Raw genomic sequence first — 20,084 nt, forward strand, 5'->3', positions numbered from 1 at the left:
GCCCTTGTCTGAAAGCAAAGGAATAATCATCTTTGGGACGGCTGTCAGACGCTTAAGCGCTCGACGATCATCCTGTATAGAATGGACCTTAGACTGCAGTATCTATATGCAGTGATATGTAGGAGCTCCATAAGACAAACAATGGCACATTTCTAATTAAACCTCATTACAAAATGATTGTCAGCCCAAAATGCATATATTTAAGTGAAGAAAGTTTGACCCCCCCCAAAAAGCATCTATAGCCTTTAAAAGCGGCTTAAGAAAAGATGAATTCCTACTTACTGCTACTTCCACACATCCACCAGCAGAAACGTCTTTGGGTTTGGCGTCTTTGGTTCCAATGTAGGAACCGATCGTGTCACAGGACCAGGGAGAGTACTGGCTGTAGTCATTCCCTTTGTACTTCCCAGATCCTTTCAGTTCCTCATCAAGATACTAAGAACAAGAGACGTTGAAGCAGCAACATTAAAAACTAGGCAGCCAATATCCATTAATGACATCCCAATAAAAGCCTAACCCCCTTCCCGACTACTGAAAGCAGGTTTACGTTGCCGCTACCTGGACTCTGAAGCAGCCACGTAAATTTATGTTGGGCATGCCGCTGGTAACCGCAGCCCTTTCTAATTGGTTAAAACACCCGGAAAAGGTGGTTACTAACAGACCCTTCGGGTGCCGTCATCAGGGCCTCATTGGTTCAAGCTCCGATGACAGCAGCAGTGACAGCCAATCACAGCACTGGCAAGGGAAGTTTGTATACTATAAACTTTCCCAGTAGGTCAGTGCTGTATCAGCATTTCTCCTTCTCTTTCTACTCTCCTGTCAGTGTGAGATCAGCGGAGAGAGAAGGAGAGTGTAAAACACCCCAAATTAACCTTTACCATACCGTAACGCCACAGTGTAATAGAAGTTACCTTGGGGTGTTATTACACCCCAAATTAACCCTCACCTATACAGTTTCCTTAGTATTGCATGAAATTACCTATACTATTTTGTTACCTATTACAATCACCTATACTACTTTGTACGTATAGGCGATCCTATAATGTAGGGTTTATTTTTAATAACTTATCTAGAAATACAATTAAAATTTATAAATTGTACGTTCACATGCAGATTTTGGTATAGATCCGCACTACAATCTGCCGCATATCTTGTGTTGTAGATTTTGGTGCGAATCCCCAACAAAATCTGCGTGAAAATTCGCACTATTTTGTGCGAAAATATTGACACCGATCTGCAACGGATTTCACTTTTTCAAATGGAGAGTTGAAGTCTGTTGCAGATTCACGGCACAATCGGCACCAGTGGCGCAATGCGGGATTTCACACACATTTTTTGCAGTGGAAAATCCGCACTAATTCCACTGTGTGTGAACGCACCGTTACATTACATATATTAGATCAACTAATTATCTACAGGATATTGATGATTAAACTTACATAAAAATCAATAAATATAAATGATTAAGACCAATATACATCAAAACTTTAAAACATTAAAGTTAGAATTAGTAAGTCTCCTAAATTGCTCAGGGGTACATCCAAAATAAAGTAAACAAGTGGAAATGTACATCTGATGAATTCATATCACCTGTGTTGACATACTGCAACTGAAGAGAACACCAAGCTTAAAAAATCTTCCTTAATTTTGGTGATTTTAATAATTAAAAAGCAAGTCAAATTGGCCTACTTTTATTAGCTAACATTTAGCACGGAGACTTAGGCCTCATGTCCACGGGCAAAAGAAGAATTAAAATCCGCAGCAGATTTTAACTCTTCTCCCGCCCGCGGATCCGCACCCCATAGGGATGCATTGACCACCCGCGGGGTAGATAAATACCCGCGGATGGTCAATAAAAGTGATTTTTAAAAAAAAAGGAGCATGAAAAAATCCGGACCATACTCCATTTTCATGCGGGTCTCCCGCGGGGACGGCTCCCGCGGGCTTCTATTGAAGCCTATGGAAGCTGTCCGGATCCGCGGGAGACAAAAATCAGATTTTACTCACCCGCTCCGGTTCTTCTCTTCGCCGCGGCGCCATCCGTCTCTCAGTCGTGGCCAGATCATTTTGCTTCGGTACGGCGCATGCGCGGGGCACGTCACCGACGTCATCCTGCGCTTCCGCCCGGCCGAAGAAAGAAGATCCGGCCGCGACGCAGAGAAGATGACGCCGCAGCGAAGGAAGGATCCGGAGCGGGCGGGAGGTAAGTTTATTCTTATTTTCAGCCCTCATGTCCGCGGGGCAGGAGGGACCCACTACGGATTCTCCATGGAGAATCCGGAGCAGGCCTGATTTTCCCCGTAGACATGAGGCCTTAGGCATTAACAGGTTTGGCCCTAAAAGGGGTTAAAGGTGCTTTCCCAGGACTTAAAATTGTTGTTTCACAACCGCTCTGTCCTTTCTGGTTGCAGCGGACCAGGACATGTGACTGCTGCAGCCAGGGGCGTAACTAAGGGCTCAGGGGCCCTGATGCAAAAGGTGAGCTGGGGGCCCCCCTCTATCTGTATCTGTACCCATACCTCAATCATGCTGCACAGAGGCATAACTTGAAGCTTCCGGGCCCCAATGCAAAACCTCTAACAGGGCCCCCAACTATAAAGCTTTATTCATAGTACTGGGCTCCCTATATGAAGAAGAGAGGCCTTATGGGCCCCCTAAGGCTTCTGGGCCCGGGTGCAAGAGCATCCCCTGCACCATCTATAGTTACGCCCCTGGCTGCAGCCAATAACTGGTTATAGGTGGTCACTGTTGTAGTTAGTGATTGCCTGCAGCAGTCACATGTCTGGTCAGCAGCAAACAGAAAAGACAGAGTGGTTGTGAAGCAGTTTTAAAGGGCCACTGCAGTGATTTTTTTCTTTTTTTGGTAATTCATGATGTGAATTAGCTAACTCACTAGTAAGTGGGCTAGTGGTTAGTTATTTCTTTCTGCCAGAAACTCCTGGCCTTTTTCTTTAGATAGTTGTATGATCTCAGTTCTGACCAGCTCAGATCTACTGGGGGTTATGCATTCATTTTCTAGTCAAACGCTCAATTTGTGTGATATTACTTGATCCCTGCCACTGAAAAATTGTGTTGAGTGGGACAAAATCCCCTGTCATAGTTACTGCTGATCCTGTCACACAGTTATAATAGAGGGGATCACAGCTCATCCTCCCGATTGTATACTTATGGTCCTTTAGCTTATTTAGGCCACCTGCACATGGCCGGGGTTGTATCCTGCAGCGGAGTCTGACCCGGTGACCGGCCGGTAACCTCAGCGTATCTGTCCACCGCCTTCATATCTGTGCTGCGGATGTGCCAGCCAGCTCACATGCGCAGTATAGATTATGCCGTGCCGTTGCTAGGCGATAACACAGATCCCGCAATCGATTTCCGTTTGTGGACAGGAAATCTTGTTTTTCCATCGCATGCTATGGGTGGCATTTGCTGCGGAATCTGGAGGTGGACGCACGTCCGGATTCCTCGAAGCAAATCCGCCCATGTGCAGGCGACTATAGGTGAATATAAAAAGGTAAAGATAATTAAACTGTCCCCCCAGCAGACAAAAATGGTACCGCCTCAGCTAATGCAAAGGATTAATGGTAAATTGAAGGCAAAAAAAAATCTCAGCCACAAAAGGTTACCTGATCAGCATCAGATCTCCAAACTGCCAATGTGTTTTTGCCAGAGTGGCCCTTTAAATCATGGGAAAACCCCTTTGAGTAAATGATGTGAATCAATTTCAGTCAGTTAAGTATTTGTGCGGATCTCTTTACCTCTTCTGGATGGAAGCTTTGAGTTAGAGTTGGTGAAGGAGCAAAAGGAGGCGGTGAAATGACTCTTCTCTCCTCCAGCTGAGCCATGATCTCTTTGCGACGGCGATGAAGATCATCCAGGCTGGGATGGGGCTGTGCTGCATGCTGAGGTGGCAGACGGCTATAGGACTCCTATATACATTAGGAGGATTATAGAAATTAAAAACAGGTCCCAACGGTGGGAGCTATAGTAGCGGCCACAGCGGTAATAACCCAATAGCAAAGTAGAAAGTTATACAATCTGATGTCAGCTTCTTAAACACCATCCCACAACTGACCATCAGCCGCTACTGCTGAGAAAGCTGCTGGCCCCAATTCAAATGAATAGGCAGCCATGTAATCCATAATCTAAGCTGATGATTCTTCACCAGCAGCTTTCTGTACTGGATAAAAACTTGTAATTTGAAAAGAAAAATATCTGCACTAATTAAGTGTAATATTTTAAGAAAAGTGAGGATGAAAAAAAAAAAAAAAAGTTCTCCAACATACCCTATTATACGGTGGTCTTATCTGTCCTGGGTGAGCCTGCACGGGATAATAGCCTTCTACTTGCTGGTACCTCTCTCGAGCCTCCGGCACATAGGGGGAGCCAGCAGGAGGTGCGATGTCCAGAAGCTCTTCTCTCTGGTAGGACTGTGGTGCAGAAGGGTATACACGGCGGCTATCGTAGTGTGGGGGATACACAGGTTGGCTCATGGGAGAGTACTGTTGAGTTGGTGTTGTGTATTGTGTGCCAACCATCCTGTCTTGTAAATAGGAAGGATAGTGATCGAGGTAGGTAGGGGAAGATTCAGGGGCTGATGGTTGAGGTCTGACAAAGCGAGAAACCGGCTGTTGGTAATAAACATCTGTCAAGGATAAGACAAAAAGAATGAATAATAAATATGGAATATAGACTTTTAGATAAATGTATTATGTCTATCACCGACATTCCATGTATAATCTACATCTGCAAATAAGGGAGATGGAACAATACCTCTGCAGCGCCAGCTACTGGAAGGCAGCATTCATATGAACGACTGCCTCTCTGAAGGGAGGTGAGCAGCCAGAAAAGATCTCCAGCGCACACCACCTCTATTGGTGAGCGATCATTGCTCCTGCGTTAAAACACAAGACTAATAACCTCTGTGGTGACTGTTGGGCGATTGCTCGTTTGACAGTCATCCGTGTTAAAGAACCCTTGGATTTCTGTAGCGATTTGCATTCACAGCTGCTGCAGTTCCACACATGGCTTATCCGCATTCAGTAGGCTTAATCTACAGGTGTCTAACCCAACGTGGATGCCACACTAAGAAGTTCCACGGCCCTTTTTCCTCAAAGCACGGGCATTCAAATCCGCACTGCATGACCTATGGCTTAGATTCACAAGATGATGAAAGCAATGCAGACTTGATGCAAAATCAGTGCAGACTTCATACCAGAATCTGTGTCAAATTCTGCCAAGGTCTGAAGGTGGTCTTAAAAGGGGTACACCATTTGTGAAACACTGATGGCCTATCAGGAGGATAGGCCATCAATAGTAGATCAGAAGTAAATGGCCTGCAATACCAAGACTCGCCACTGCATTGCAAACAGAGCTGTCTGCTTTCTTGCAGAAATCTGCTTTGTGTATGAGCGCACTGGCCCAGTGAACAGATGATTACAAAGGGTCCTAAGCGGCAGATACTTGCTGATTTACTAACGGTGGTCTATCGCAAGTATAAGCCATCAATAGTTAACAAAACAAACCCTTTAAAAACACTGCAAGCAAAACTCCATCTAGCACATGAATGTTAACATGTCACAAACGGAGGTGGCATTGGTATACAGCCAACATGAGAAGCAAGGTAGGACAAGTGATAACTAAAATACAAAGCACAAGGGGGGCATGCAATGCAAACACTTAAGCCACTTACTTGGCGGATAGGGTACAGGTTCAAATGAAGGGCCCCCTCCCCTAGGGTCAGGATAAAAGATATCAGTCTGAGGAGGAGCATATATATGAGAGCCCCGTGGTACCATCTGTATCTGCTTAGACACTGGCAGAGGCTGGAGATCGCTGGAAACACGTTGAGGAGGAGGGTGAGAACTGACTGGTAAGGCAGGAATGGAGGTCTTGGGGACGGAGTCAAGCCTAAAAATGGGGGGCGAAAAAAAGGCATAATCAAAGGCTTGCCAAAAGCACTGATAAAAGTATATAAGCTAAAGGATACAAAAAAAAGTGTGTGTACAATTCTGGGGGCGATCCGGGGGCACTGTTACTTAGATGATCCAACTTCACTGGCTTCATAACAGAATCGTAGCCAGAGTCTGTACTCCGGGGAATGAGTTGGGTCACGGAGCTCCCTGATACAATGCCATTGGGAAGGGCACCTTGTTTCCGGTTATTTAATTCCATGGGCCCGTCATCTGGGTGTATTGCCCCAGTGCCTAACCCTACTTCATTCAGTTGACTGAGCGAGGCACTCAATGGCCGCCTAGGAACCAAGCGTTTGTTCATTTTTCTAAACCTGGAAAAGAAATAGAAGTTACCTTCAGATCAGTGTGAAAAGCTCTGCGTTAGTCATTAGGTCTAGTATTTTAGGGTAAAGGTATAGAGGGTGCAATCCTAGTTTCCCACAGAAGTAAATGGAGAGGTAGACACACTTGTGCACCACCGTTCCATTCCTATGGGGTATTCTGAGTGCTACAATCTTATGATCAGTGGGTGTCCCAGCGCCACACATTTATGCCCTAACCTGTGGATATGTATACATGCCCTTATTTAGCTCTGTGGGAAGCTGGAAATTTGGAGCAGAACAGTAAATTATAGCTCCAACCTCATGGTCATCACAGAATTTTGGACACAACCACAAAATACATTGCCATTATACATCTGTGTGATTTGAGTTACCCTGCTGCCTTTAAGGGATTGTCTAATCGTAAACTAGTGATGGCCTGTTTGAAAGAGATCATCAATAGCAGATTGGCCGAGATCCATTGCTAGGGATCCCCGCCGATCAGCTGTTCTCTGGCCCCATGTGCTCATGCACTGAGCCAATTTCTGCAGGAAGCAGACCGCTCCATCCCCAATGCAGTGGCTAGGCCAAGGTCGCATTAATTTCAACTTGGCCTGCAATACAAAGCTTAACCACAGCAGCAGGAACAGCACTATTTGCTTCCTACAGAATACAGCTGAGTGCAGGAGTGCATCAGGCCTGATTGATGGGAGGTTCATGATAACGAACCCCTGTCAATCAACTACTGATGACCAATCCTGACGGCAGGCCATCAATAGTTTACAACCCCTCCACAAAAATTCCAGTATAAATAACTTCTTTAATTCCCCCCCCCCCCCCCCGTGAAGTTATTATAAAGTATGAAGAAATCAGCTTTACCTTTCAAGCATTCTTTTTGAATCACCCTGTACTTCTGCCACAGGATGTGATCGGTGGAGGTCTAGATGTAAGACCCCCAATGATCCCTAGAAGGATATTCCTGCAGTGCTTTACTAACAGCCTTGCCCCTCCGTTCTCCTCAGAAGGCCGAGGGGCAAGGCCGTCAGTAAAACACTGTTGTAGTGATCCAGTCTCATGGCTTTGAGAAGTTAGCTTTTCTTTTAAATATTAGTGACACTTTTGGAAATATGGCAAAATTAAAAACAAAAATGGAAACAATTTCTGTCAAATCAGCAACATCTTACTTTTCCAACTCTTCTTGAGAGTGAGCGAAGGTGCAGCTGGCCCCACGGGGGCATCCTCCCCGCTGCTTCATGTCCCTGCACATGTAAGTCTTGTATTTGCTGTGCTGCGGAGGCTGTGCCAAAGAATACACAAAATGGTTATTACAGATGGCCACCAAAGCTCCCTGCAAATAACTAGCAAGCCAACAAACACTGGTGGATATTTGTTTACATAGACAAAGTCACTACAAGGAGGCAGTCGTCGTGACCAGACCCTGCAGGTACAAGCCTAGAACAAATGAAATAAACCATATACATACATTCACAACTACTGTTACATATCTAGAGCTGGACATGGATAGGATACGCCAAGTCCGAACTGATTGTGAGCGAGACTCTCCGGAAGCCCCTCCTGCAGAGGACGGATCATACTATTCTAACTCTATAGTAAAGAAGGGAAGCACTGTTTGAGTCGCTGCTTTGAGTGACCTCAAGCTCGTGCGTCCCCGGTACATGACCCAATTTCTTTCAACCCTGCTGAGTATCACATGTCTAAGACCTTTACATAAAGAAATGCCTACCAAAGTTTTGTTAAAGGGTAAAGACCGTTAAGACAATCCCTTGATCGGCTACGGGCACATGACATGTATTGGTACTTCTGCACCAAATGACTGTCATGTGTTTCAGCACTCAACCGCCATCCCAATGACCATCGCTCACTGAATGGAGGCAGGGCGCGTCAGAGATCTCTTCTCGGCTGCCAAGCTCTGTTCAGACTAAGCAGGCGGTTGTTCATATGTGGAGGACAGCCAGTTTACACGGGCTGATGGTCGCTTGGTTTTAAGGCGAGCTAAAAACTCCCCTAAAAACCATGTGACCGACAACTAACCAATTCCCGCTCACTTGCCCCGTTGGGGGTTCCATGTTAATGCGGATCAACAATCGCCCGTGATAACTTTTTTGAGGAATTACTCGGGCGAGTAAAAAGTTCCAAAACAACTTAGGCTTCCACCGGTTTCCAGAATGAAAGCGGGCAATGCAGTGCTCAAATCCCTCAGGCACCGCTCGGAGATCTCCAAGTATCACACATCACTGTTGACATGAAAAGCCCCTCAATTTTAAACCATTAGGTTACATTTTAGAGTTTTTAAGATATAGGAAAACACAATGAAAAGGAAGATTTAATACAAGTTCAGCTTACATCATGCAGTGACTTCGGTTACTGTTCTGTATACATAGTGGCAAACTTTTTTTCATTTTTATTTTTAAAATGAAGGTTTAATGACCGCTGATATCTTGTAGTTCACAAGTAGAATTAATCTACATAAGTGAGAAAATCTGAATGGCACTTTGTGGCTTTCACACTGCATACATTGAATGAACAGATTCATCCAATATAGAAGATCTCAAACTTAAATGGACAAACTTTCATGGGGGAAAAATACAAAACAATGCAAGTAATTAAAACCTGTGACTGGGATACAGTCACCTCTGGTGTGGATGCATCTGGCTTACATTAGTGATCTGCGGTTACTAGCACCTCTGCTGGTAACAGAATTAATCCTATGCTCTATAGTCTGTTGAGTATGGTGGTGCCTTGGCTTGCGAGCTTCTTGACTTGCAAGCAGGCTCTCTCCAGAAATTTTGCTCTGATTACGAGCCTGCTCACAAGTCAAGAAGCTCGCAAGCCTATACACAGTGGGCTGGCTGGGAAGGGGGATGCGTGTCTAATACTCACCTATTGCTGGCGTTTCGGTCCTGGCAATGGCCTGTGGTGCTGCTGCAGGCTGCCGCGTCCTCCTCCACACCGACAGAGCGTCTCTTTCCGGAAGCAGGGCTTGAATACCCCGCCTCCAGCAAGCTAGTACTCCGATTGGTTAATCCAGCGCCGCGTCAGACAATAAAAGCTGGCGGTGGATTAACCAATCACAACATTAGCTAGCTGGAGGCGGGGTATTGAAGCCCCGCTTCCAGGAAGAAATGCTCTTTCGGCGTGAACGAGGACACGGCAACCTGCAACAGCAACGGACACCCGCGCGAGGACCAGAACGCAGGCGGTAGGCAAGTATTGATGTTTGTTTTGTTACGTGTAGTGTAGTAAGGGCTTTAGGGAGGTCCGGAACGCATTAATGAAGTTTCAATTCATTTCAATGTGGAAAACGGATTTGACTTACGAGTGTTTTGGGTTAAGAGCTCCGTCATGGAAACTCTTAACCCAAGGCACCACGGTATCGGGGAAATAAACTCGCGCTCCAAGGATCAAGGAAGAAAATCAATGTCCCAATAGCCAAAGGATTTAGTTTACCATACTTAGCAATATATCAGGTTGCAACTCGTTTTGGCGCTGGCAAGTCTTTGCTTGAAAAAGGCGCTTGCCAGAGCGAAACGTGTTGCGGCCTTCCTCTTCCTTTTTACTTTAGTGATATATAGTTAAATAAATACGGTAAACTAAACCATTTAGCTATTGGGACACTGATTTCTTCCTACCCCGATACTTGGAGCGCAGAGTTTTTTTATTTTCTTTGTTCCTATACTGGGCTTGTTATTATGAACACTGAGGACCAGTGGGATTTTCCTCCTGGACGTCTCTACAGACACCTGGATTAGGACAGGAAAGTGTGATCAGCCATCTGGGACACATCGGTGCTGGCGGGTTTACCCCTATAGAGTCTTCCTGCCAAGCACCAGGTAAATGCGTTTTCTTCAATGTACTTATGGATATATTCTTAGGCACTTTTACGAAATGACACAAGGCGCTGTGCATCTATTTTCTCCATAGTCTGTTGAGGGACGCAAACAGTGGTCTATAGATTCAATCATGGCACCCATGGGGAAATTGAAATCTCAGGAGCACAGGCTTATACCCTCATTGTCCAAAAAAATCCCTCCCCTGGAAGGAGTTCTCAAAATCAAATGAAGCTTTCTCTGTGTGATTGTAACGTTGATCTAAGAGATTACATTATCAGAGCAAAAGGATAGTTTATTGCGGCAAACTGACCGCTTGAAGGGAGACTCTAGTACCCTGTTGTACCGCCTCTAGCTTGGATACAAGATGTGATATGGGTGGGCATGGAGGCTCTAGTACCCTGTTGTACCGCCTCTAGCTTGGATACAAGATGTGATATGGGTGGGCATGGAGGCTCTAGTACCCTGTTGTACCGCCCCTAGCTTAGATACAAGATGTGATAAGGGCGGGCATGGAGGCTCTAGTACCCTGTTGGGACACCTTTCGTTTGGATACAAGATGTGATACGGATGGGCATGAAGTCATACAGGTTCTGTATGGTATCCTGACGCATATTGGTCCACCTTTGCTATAACCCAGCCTCTAGATCATGCAAACTGATAGGTTGTCGAAGTTGGCATCCCACATGGTCCCATACATGTTCTGTTGGCGATAAATCTGGCGACCGGGCAGCCACGGAAGTGTGACAATGTTGTGGAGATATTCCTGTGACCCCCTTGTGTGCGGCCGAGCATTATCCTGCTGCCTCTTGAAAGCTGCCATGAGGGGAATACATGTGGCTGCAGGATGTCCTGAACATATCGCTGAGCTGTCATTGCCCCTCGTACCACTAGTAGGGGTGACTGACTTTCATACGTGATGGCCCCCCAGACCATCACAGCAGCAGTGGGGGCAGTGTGCAGCTCCACAGCAAAGGCAGGATTAAGGTGATCACCCCGATGTTTCCTGACATGAATATGGCCATCATCAGCGCCAAAACTAAACCTGGATTCATTGCTGAAGACAACCCGCTTCCACTTCGTAGCAGCCCAGATTTGTCATTCATTACACCATGGAGGTTATGGTGGATGGGTACCAAACGGAAGTACATGTAATGGGCACCGTGAGACCATATGTGCTTCACCCAAGCACCTAGAAATGAATCCAACAGTCACAGAGACCTGTAAGGATGGCGCCACCTGTGTCTGAATGGCAGACAATGAAACAGTTGGAGCCACTTGAACTTGTCAGACGCTCCTCTCTATTGGTGGTCTTCCGACAGCATCCTGAGCCCGGTTGCCTTGTGTGCCCTTACGCATCCACTGGTCCCAACACCTCCTAACAGTCTGGTCAGACCGGCCCGGTGGGGGACAATTCGTTAATATGACCATCCAGCTTCTCACATCCCAATAATGCGCTCCTCTAAGACTCTGGTAACCAGGTGAAATCTCTTCTGTTCGTCGTAGAGACGTCTAGTGGTCAACAAGCTCTACACAAGAAGTCACTACACACAAGGAGCCTCCGAGAGCCCTTTATAAGGCCAAGGGTTTGCTGATCCAGAGATAATTCCAATTGCCACCCTTTTGAGTCAGGAATGTTTTCTCCCTTAAATGAGGGAATATTGGGAGAAGATAGGCTGAACTAGATGGACATGTGTCTTTTTTCAGCCTAACATACTAGGTTACCACTTCTAGGGTCTCAGGTGACAAGACCGTTCATCTAGTCATGCCACAACTCCCATCATTTGCATATCTACCTAAGATGGAACTGAATGCCGGGTTTTGCAGCAAAACTCCTCCTAGGTGCTTGATTTTTTTTGACAATGAGTGTATATATTAGGGAATTGGGCTATCCACTAATCCTAAAATGCACTAGATAAAAATGTGCAGAAGGATGCCAGACCAGCGCTAGATATTTTCTGATCATTCATCCAGACATGCAAGCTCTGAAGTGGCCCAGGACAACAGATTTACACCCTGTGACATTTCCTCCAAAGTCATCATAAGTGCAATATTAAATCATAAACTAGAGCAGAACGGCAATAAGGTTCCAGGAGAGGATTGTAAATTACAGCTCCATTTCTCTACTCCTACATTTATTGGAGAATGTGTTTACGGCTATTATGTAGCACTGCGCAAGGCGAAGAACTCCTGCTGAAAAAAGTCACACATGGCTGCCACTTCAATCCTGCTGCATTGCAATATTTGTTAGACTTTGTTTCCCAAGAAGAGAAGTTCTTGGAGACATTTGTAGTTTATGGTGTGGTACCTGAATCATGTGGTAGCTCCGAGCCTCGCTCACCTGCTGCTGGTCAGTCCCCTTCTTGCTGTGGTTCTGGATGTAATCAACCAGCCCATGTACAACAGTCTTCACAGCCACAAGACCGTTCTCCAGCTGCTCCCATGTTGGAGGTGGAGCATCTAGAATGGGACGAATTTACAGATGCAGTTCCTTAGCAAGTACTTCAGCGTCATATACATCTAATTACAAAACAGGGGTTCTCTAGTACTTTAACTATCCTTAGGATCGTTGGGGGTCCCTTCCTTTCTGAAGTGCAAACGGGAAAGAAAGGGAGCCGTGGAAGTGAAAGCAGCAACCATCAGACATTTACATCTACTTTCATATGCCATAAATGTCTCAGATGGCAATACTCTTAGTTTTATTGAGATTGTCAGCTTGAACTAATGTGGCTTTCAGATCAGAAAAGGCGATGATCCTGTCGAATGTCAACATATCGGTGATTAAGGTGGAACGAGTTTTAAAGTTGACCCGACAACCAATCTTTCCCCATGCACGTAGCAGGTAACTCACCAGGACTTGGATCTATATTGGCCAGTAGCTCTAGATGAGGTCGTAATCTGTTAAGATTGGCAGGGTCTCCAGTCCTCTGCAGAGCAATGGTCAGTTCCTGGACACTCTGAGCAAACGAGGCCGGGGTCTGCAACTTAACAAAAATTTTCTTGTAATAAATTAACTAGTGTGTGGGTTAGTCTTAAAGTGGAAAACACAAAGTAAAAAACTCATCAACCGTAATTACGAACCCGACTGGAAAGTTGAGGCTCAAATGTGAAAATCAGTAAGAGAACAAGCTTAAAACTCAAAATAAGGGCAAAGTGATTTTTTTTTTTTTTTAAAGAAAAGAGCAGAAATGAAGCGGTTACCTTGTCAATAATGGACTGCATATGGGATTTATGAGACTGATCCCCATACAGAAGGGAGGACCACTGATCAGGGGCGATGCGCAGGCCAGCTTCCATTGCTATTTGCACAATTTGCGAATCATGCTCTCTGCGCAAAGCTTCATAAGTGCGAAATTCCTCCTTCAGCTGCATCAAGGAGGAGTCCTCATCACGCTTTGTGACCTGGAATTAATTACAAGTTCTTTCATTATAAATAGACAAACACAAAAAACTCCACATACATGAACATATCTGCCCGCCAACTACCACTGCATGTACATAGCTAGTAGAAACCAGATGCATTCTAGATCAGAAGTAAGCCTGTACCACTGCACACAAGATCATCTAGAAAGACATTGTTCCAAGCTTATTTTATATAGAACCACAATAATAAGAGTCTTCAAACTGGCTCTGCGGACCCGGCATGTCGGCAGGTCACATGGACACCCATTTGCTTCAGCGCTTTTCCAGTATTCCGACTCTCGATCAACTCTCATGGTTCCAAGTAGACAACACCTTTAGGGTAAGGCCACACAGAGCAGCAATGGGGAGGCCAAGAAATGCACAGAGATCTGGATCCTTGCGGTATTTAAATGGCTTAACTTTTCAAGTACGCATGATTTTGCAGACACTTCATTTTAAAGCCGCAACTAACCAAACTTGGCGTAGTTCTCAGCTGCTCCTTGTTGTCTTACCCTTGAAATGATTGTGTCTTGAGAGACAATCTATTAAAGTGAACCTCCAAATCTAAAGAAACAAAGATGCCCCCCCCCCCCCCTTCTGACGACCAGATGCACACATTAGTAGTCACTGATAGTCTAAGACAGTGTTCCCCAACTCCAGTCCTCAGGGACCGCCAACAGGTCATGTTTTCAGGATTTCCTCAGTATTGCACAGGTGATGTCATTATTGTTAGTGCCTCAGACATTGCCACAGGTGTTCTTACTATAGGATATCCTGAAAACATGACCTGTTGGTGGTCCCTGAGGACTGGAGTTGGGGACCCCTGGTCTAAGACACTACCTGCTACACCGATTGGCCAACACTGCTCAGTAGGCAGCACTGGCCAATGAAAGCAGGGATAGTGTCTTAGACTAATGATGCATACTACTGCACTGTGTGCATCAGGTCGTCAGAGAAGGGTTGTGGACGTCTGTTTTTCCAAGCCAGGAAAGTTGAGAGTTGCTATTAAACAACAACCACCAAAAAAGGCAGAGCTATGATCTTCCGAGCGCTGCAAGTTGTGCTTCTCTAAGGGGGCTTCTAGACGGGATGACCTATCCGGCACAGATGCCCGACAGCTCATCCCAGCGATGATCGTTCTTGTGCTTTTACACAGGGATGAACATTGCTAGTGAATGGAAGCGGAGTGGGGCTGGGGTTGTTCTGGCCGCCTCCATTCATAGTAAATAGGCAGTCGTTAATAGATTAACGAGCCGAATCGTCGTTCACATTTTATGCATCATAAACCGAACCTATGAATTTATCATTGTCGTTGCCTGCATATACACAGAACGATATATCAGTCCGTATGATAGGGCTTTAACTTTCCAGTAATCATCCGTTAGTGCCAAAGGAAGAGCTCTAGCTATAATCCTCTCCATCAACTGTAAAAACATGCAACGGATGACCAAATCCACCAGAAAGGGATCCGCTCTCTGTTTTTACATCGAGGTCATGAATTAGACATGTTCTCTTATTAGGCCTGTGTGACTTCCATATATATGCTTCATAAGAGAACTCCTTTACTTCCCTTGTAAGGAAGTTTAACAGCATGTAGAGGTTTCCCCACTAAATACATTTATCACCTATCCTCACAGGGAACTTGGGGACCGCCGTTCTCACCGAGGGTCCCAGGCCCTCCGACATCCTACACCTCTCACGCATCCTATGGATAGGTGATAAATGTATTAAGTAAGAAAAAGCCGTTAACAGTTTGGGGACAACTGGATGTCAAAAGTAAGGAGTGAACATCACGCCGTGGGATTACTAAGCATGTCAGAAAATCTTGTACGATACTAAACACCGCCAATTATAAGATCGGCAGGCCATTATGACCAATCCAGTAACATTGTACCACAGTCTCACATAGGATAGTAATTTATTAGGGGTTCTGTTCTGCTGCTCCTTTTGGGGAAACGACACCCCATGGCCGAACGGCTCCGTCTCACGACAGAACCGAACGGAACAAATTGACTGTAATAGGGTCCGTTCGGTTTGTTCCAAGCTGTGCTTCCAGCATATTGCAGAACGAATTAAAATAGCATGCGGTTCAATTTTAACTTGTTTTTAAATAGAAGTCAGTGACGGAAGTTCTGCAATTAGCCTCAGATGCTGATGTGAGCGCCCCCTAACAAAGAATATCTTAGTACACGGTCCATTTCCTAATATTACACTGTTGCAATTATAGACTCCCTGAAGAGGAATAGGTTAACAACGTGACTTTACCTTAAAGCAAGAGGCTCTATACAACAGCTGGACAACATGCCCAATGCTAGTTTTCGAGGCTTGAGGAAAGCGCGGTTCCAGTCTTTGCACCACAAACAAAACAAGGACCTTCCGTGAGAGTGCAGATCCGTCTTCCAGAGCCAGGAGGACAAGCTTCAAGGCTTCTTCCTGCATGGCTGAAGTGTAGAAACAGGAAAAAAAAAGTTTACTCAGCCCGAAAGTTTATGGAGAGAGACTTCTAAAACACAATATAAAACGGTCATAACCACCTGTACAAATTCATTACAGCTCGGGGTTAACAAAAAAAAAATGTAATAAATGGCTTAAAGCAAACTCCTCAAAATCCTTAATACCTGGTCCCAGGAACTGGCAGCCACGGGCACGAACAGCCGCCCAGAGATTGGAGGAGAGTTGCTGTGGGTTCTGGTGTTGCAGTATAAGTTCAGTGACTGTTCTCTCTCCCAGCGACCGCGCTGCTCTCATTGCTCGAATCCGACCCTCTTCCTCCACCAGTTGGCAATGAACAAGCGTCACCAGTTTTCGCTGCATGGGGCGGCTTAGCACGCTCTGTGTGGTGCTGTTCAGACCGACACCTTGAAGACAAAAGTGACAACACTCAAGGATCTTACCTTTGCTTACAGGTGATGTCTCATATGAAGACAACCTTGTCTGTATACTGCATTGTCTGTATACAGACAACGGGGGGGGGGGGGGGGGGGGGGGGCAGGTCCCATTTATATAGCGGTGTTTTGCTTTGGTCCCTTATTGACTGTGCACCGTTATATAGCGCCTGCTTGTCTTACACAGGTCCTAAACCAGATATATTGTCTATGTGCCCGTTACTATCCCCATTACCCCAGGGAGAGGTGGTCATCAGATCACATTTCTAGGTGTACCAAACAACTACTTTCTGTTTCGGGACGAGTTAGGTAAATGTCATGTCCTCAGGGAATAGTAGAGGAGGATGTGTGAAGATTTCTTGATGCACTTCCCCTTACAACTCGCCCACCATGAAACTAACGGAAATCCCACACACCCACCCCATAGCTTTCTAGACTTTACCAAAAATATCTAGAATGGTGCATAACTGGCGGCCCTCGGCTCTTCAAACCATGACTCCATCTGCGTATCGTAGGGTGTGATCCGTACACGGTTTCAAGTATGAGATCAGCAGGGTAGCCATGTATTCGGTATGCCTACACACTAGGTCACAGAGGATGGAGACGTCCATCTCCCCTTCTGTGTGGTGGATACATGGACATACATGCAGCGCTGCTCTCCATCACCTTACTGCGACAACACTTTCAGGTCCGCTTCTGGTCTCTGTTAAGCAGCTCCAGTAATAACGTCATCACAACATGTTCCTGCTGCAACTAATCAGTGGCAGCTGCTGTAACCCGAGTGTTGTCGATGTGTTGCAGCTATAGCTATTGGCTGACTGCAGTGATCACGTCATCAATGGTGCCTGATAAACAGAGACCAGAAGAGGACCATGGAAGGGTGAGCGAAGGGGATTACTAAGGCAAGTATTCCGCCTAGAGTTATTTTATAGTATCGTAAAACTAAAAAAAAACAAAAAACAATGTAAACAAAAGTTTTCTGGAATTGGACAATCCCTTTAAAAGGGGTTGTACTACAATGAACCAATTCCCTATCCAGAGGGCAAGCGGTAAAAGCCGGAGCGATGAGGGTCTCACTGCTGAGACCACCGATCCTATATCCTCCCTTTCTCATCACTACAGGGATGTGTCTCCCACCTGCAGCGATGTCAGACCATATGAACCAGCAGCCGCACATGCGCAGCCGCCACTCCTTTCATTTTTATGAGGCTGATGAAAATAGCCAAGTAATCTGCTACCTCTGGCCATTGCACACGTACGGACATCATTCAATCTCCTCCACACAGTCTCACCCCCACCAATCGGACTATCCTACGGAGAGTCCATTCTGCTACAAGCCCTTTAGGCCCCCTGTCCACGGCCAAGGCTGAATATCACTAGCGATATTCCGCTGTGGAGGAGGAGGAGGGAGCACTGACAGGTCTCCCAGATGAGCCTATATAGGCCGCCTCAATTATGTAGGGACGGGTGTGCGAACGGGGATTGCCAGTACTGCTCACATCAGTAAAATTCGTGTGCTTACGGTGGATTTATATTTTGCAGCGGATCTGCGCATGGATTTCCCGAAAAGAATTGACAACTTAACTTTTCTTTCATCCTTCACAACTTGTATTTCAAACCCACATCACAGCATGGAATCCCGCGGAACTTTAGGAGATACTTAACTGATCTCATGAATAAACTAACGTGATGGGGTCCTGGAGGCTTCCTTTCTGCTTTTTTTTTTAAATAAATTAAAAACTTTTTTTTTAGTGCCTTTTGGTATGCATTTCCTTCAGGGCATTTTTTTTACCCCTATAAGCCATCATACAGGAAACAACCTGGAAAATAAAACTTTGGGGGACAAAAAAAAAAAAAAAGCGCCTTAGGCTGGATTCAGACGACCGTATATCGGCCGGGTATTCACGCCGGCCGATATACGGCGTCTCTCTCTACAGGGGGAGCAGGCTGGAAGAGCACGGAGCAGTGCTGTGAGCCCCCGCCCCCTCTCCACCCCTCTGCACTATTTGCAATGAGGAGGCGGGGCTAAATGTCGGTAATTCGCTCCGCCCCATCCCACCTCTACTCATTGAAAATAGTGCAGGGGGTGGAGAGGAGGCAGAGAGGGGGCGGGAGCTCAGTGCACTGCTCTCGGCTCTTCCCGTCTCCTCCCCTTGCAGATAGGGACGCCGTATATCAGCTGGGCGTGAAAACCGAGCCGACATACGGTCGTCTGAATGCACACGTAGACCCAAAAAGAGGCCACAAAATGAAAAATGGTGCAATAAAAGGGGAGGGCGATGTGCAGACTGACATACCGCTACCATAACGCCCGACTACAGTGGAAAAGAAGATGCAATATTTCTCCTAAGTGTACTGTGTGAAAGCGTCCTTGTACGAAAACAATACAATAAGGTGTTCAGGGGTGAACGCGGTCGCAGAAGAAGGAGGGCTGTACGCGACCATCCACCCAGCTGTCCGCTAGTCTCACCTCTGGCAGTACTCAGGGGCTTGAGGTACAATGCCAGCTCCTCCACACACTTCCGGGCCTCCTCGTAGTGCTTGGTGTCTTCGGCTCCACTAAACAGAGTAACCGGCTGCTGCTCAGGGACCTGCAAAACAAGCCAAAGGATTAGAGATACTAGTCATCACCTGCTGCAGTGAAGTAAAGCAGCACTGCCTTCTTCCAAACACAGCGCCACACCTGTCCACGGGTTGTGTGCGGTACTGCAGCTCAATATATTTCAGTGCAGTGGAGCTGAGCACGAGACAACTTGCAGACTTATATAGTGCAGTTTCTGACACAAAGCAGCCATTGTTTTCTATTTTTTTCCAAACCCCTTTAATAGGATATCGCCCCAACAAAAAGTTACCCCCAATCTACAGGATAGGGGATTGCTTGCTTATCAGTGGGGGTCTGACCGCCAGACCACCAATGATCCTGAGGCGCAGAAAGGCAACAATGTGTGCCTCCACTCCATTCACTTCAATGGGATTACTGGAAATAGCGGGTGCACACATGCATGTCTTCCACTGCCCACACTTTAGGATGCGCAAAGGCTTCAATCTCAGGATCAGTGGGGGCCCCAGTGGTCGGACCGCCACAGATCTGCAAGTTATTCCCTATCCACAGAATAAGGGATAACTTGCCATCATGGGAAAACCCTTTAAATAGATTGTCTAGAATCAGAAAAAAGGAACAGCACCACATTTGTCTACAGGCTGTGCCCGGTACTGCAGGAGCTCCCAATTCAAGTGATTATATGTATGAACCATAATTTCAGACAGCCCGTGACGGGTTTTGGTGGTGAAACGCCCTTCTGCCGAGTCATGGACAACCTCTTTACATGTGGGAAACTTGTCTACTTCCTTTGTGGACTACCTTTTACTGGTTATGGGTACGTTCACACGTAGTGGAAGCGGTGCGGATTTTGATGCAGTTTGTGGCAGAAAAGCTATATATCCGCTGTGTGTGACCCGTGAGGCTGCTCTCACACAAGTGTCTGTCTAAACGCAACAGTTTACAGCATTTTCAACCGAGTTCGACAGCGGTTAATGCACACCATCATTGGGCGATGAGGTGCGTTAAAAGGGGAAAAAAACGTTGAAACGCACTAGAACAGAGTAGACAGCATTCGAAAACGGTGGCGTTTCTAACTTGAACGCTCATTTGAGAAGCCCCCATTGAAATCAATAACG

General features: G+C 46.0%; 1 protein-coding gene across 3 annotated transcripts in view; it reads right to left on the bottom strand.

Annotated features, from left to right (window-relative positions):
* The window catches only part of RC3H1 (ring finger and CCCH-type domains 1), a 65,388-nt gene that overhangs the window by 11,299 nt on the left and 34,005 nt on the right, over window positions 1–20,084 (bottom strand). Inside the window, exons 3-14 of one of the 3 annotated variants that reach the window (XM_066597500.1) lie at window positions 18,877–18,997; window positions 16,140–16,379; window positions 15,787–15,962; window positions 13,321–13,521; window positions 12,971–13,097; window positions 12,428–12,579; window positions 7,456–7,568; window positions 6,005–6,283; window positions 5,690–5,907; window positions 4,284–4,642; window positions 3,756–3,926; window positions 283–435 (exon numbers count right to left, since the gene is read on the bottom strand). In XM_066597500.1, coding sequence (XP_066453597.1) covers window positions 283–435; window positions 3,756–3,926; window positions 4,284–4,642; window positions 5,690–5,907; window positions 6,005–6,283; window positions 7,456–7,568; window positions 12,428–12,579; window positions 12,971–13,097; window positions 13,321–13,521; window positions 15,787–15,962; window positions 16,140–16,379; window positions 18,877–18,997 — 2,310 coding nt within the window. Of the gene's footprint in view, window positions 1–282; window positions 436–3,755; window positions 3,927–4,283; window positions 4,643–5,689; window positions 5,908–6,004; window positions 6,284–7,455; window positions 7,569–12,427; window positions 12,580–12,970; window positions 13,104–13,320; window positions 13,522–15,786; window positions 15,963–16,139; window positions 16,380–18,876; window positions 18,998–20,084 lie in introns of all 3 variants that reach the window. The other 2 variants (XM_066597501.1, XM_066597499.1) reach the window with 2 other exon arrangements.

The sequence above is a fragment of the Eleutherodactylus coqui genome, chromosome 3, assembly GCF_035609145.1.
Source record: "Eleutherodactylus coqui strain aEleCoq1 chromosome 3, aEleCoq1.hap1, whole genome shotgun sequence".
NCBI classification, from domain to species: domain Eukaryota; kingdom Metazoa; phylum Chordata; class Amphibia; order Anura; family Eleutherodactylidae; genus Eleutherodactylus; species Eleutherodactylus coqui.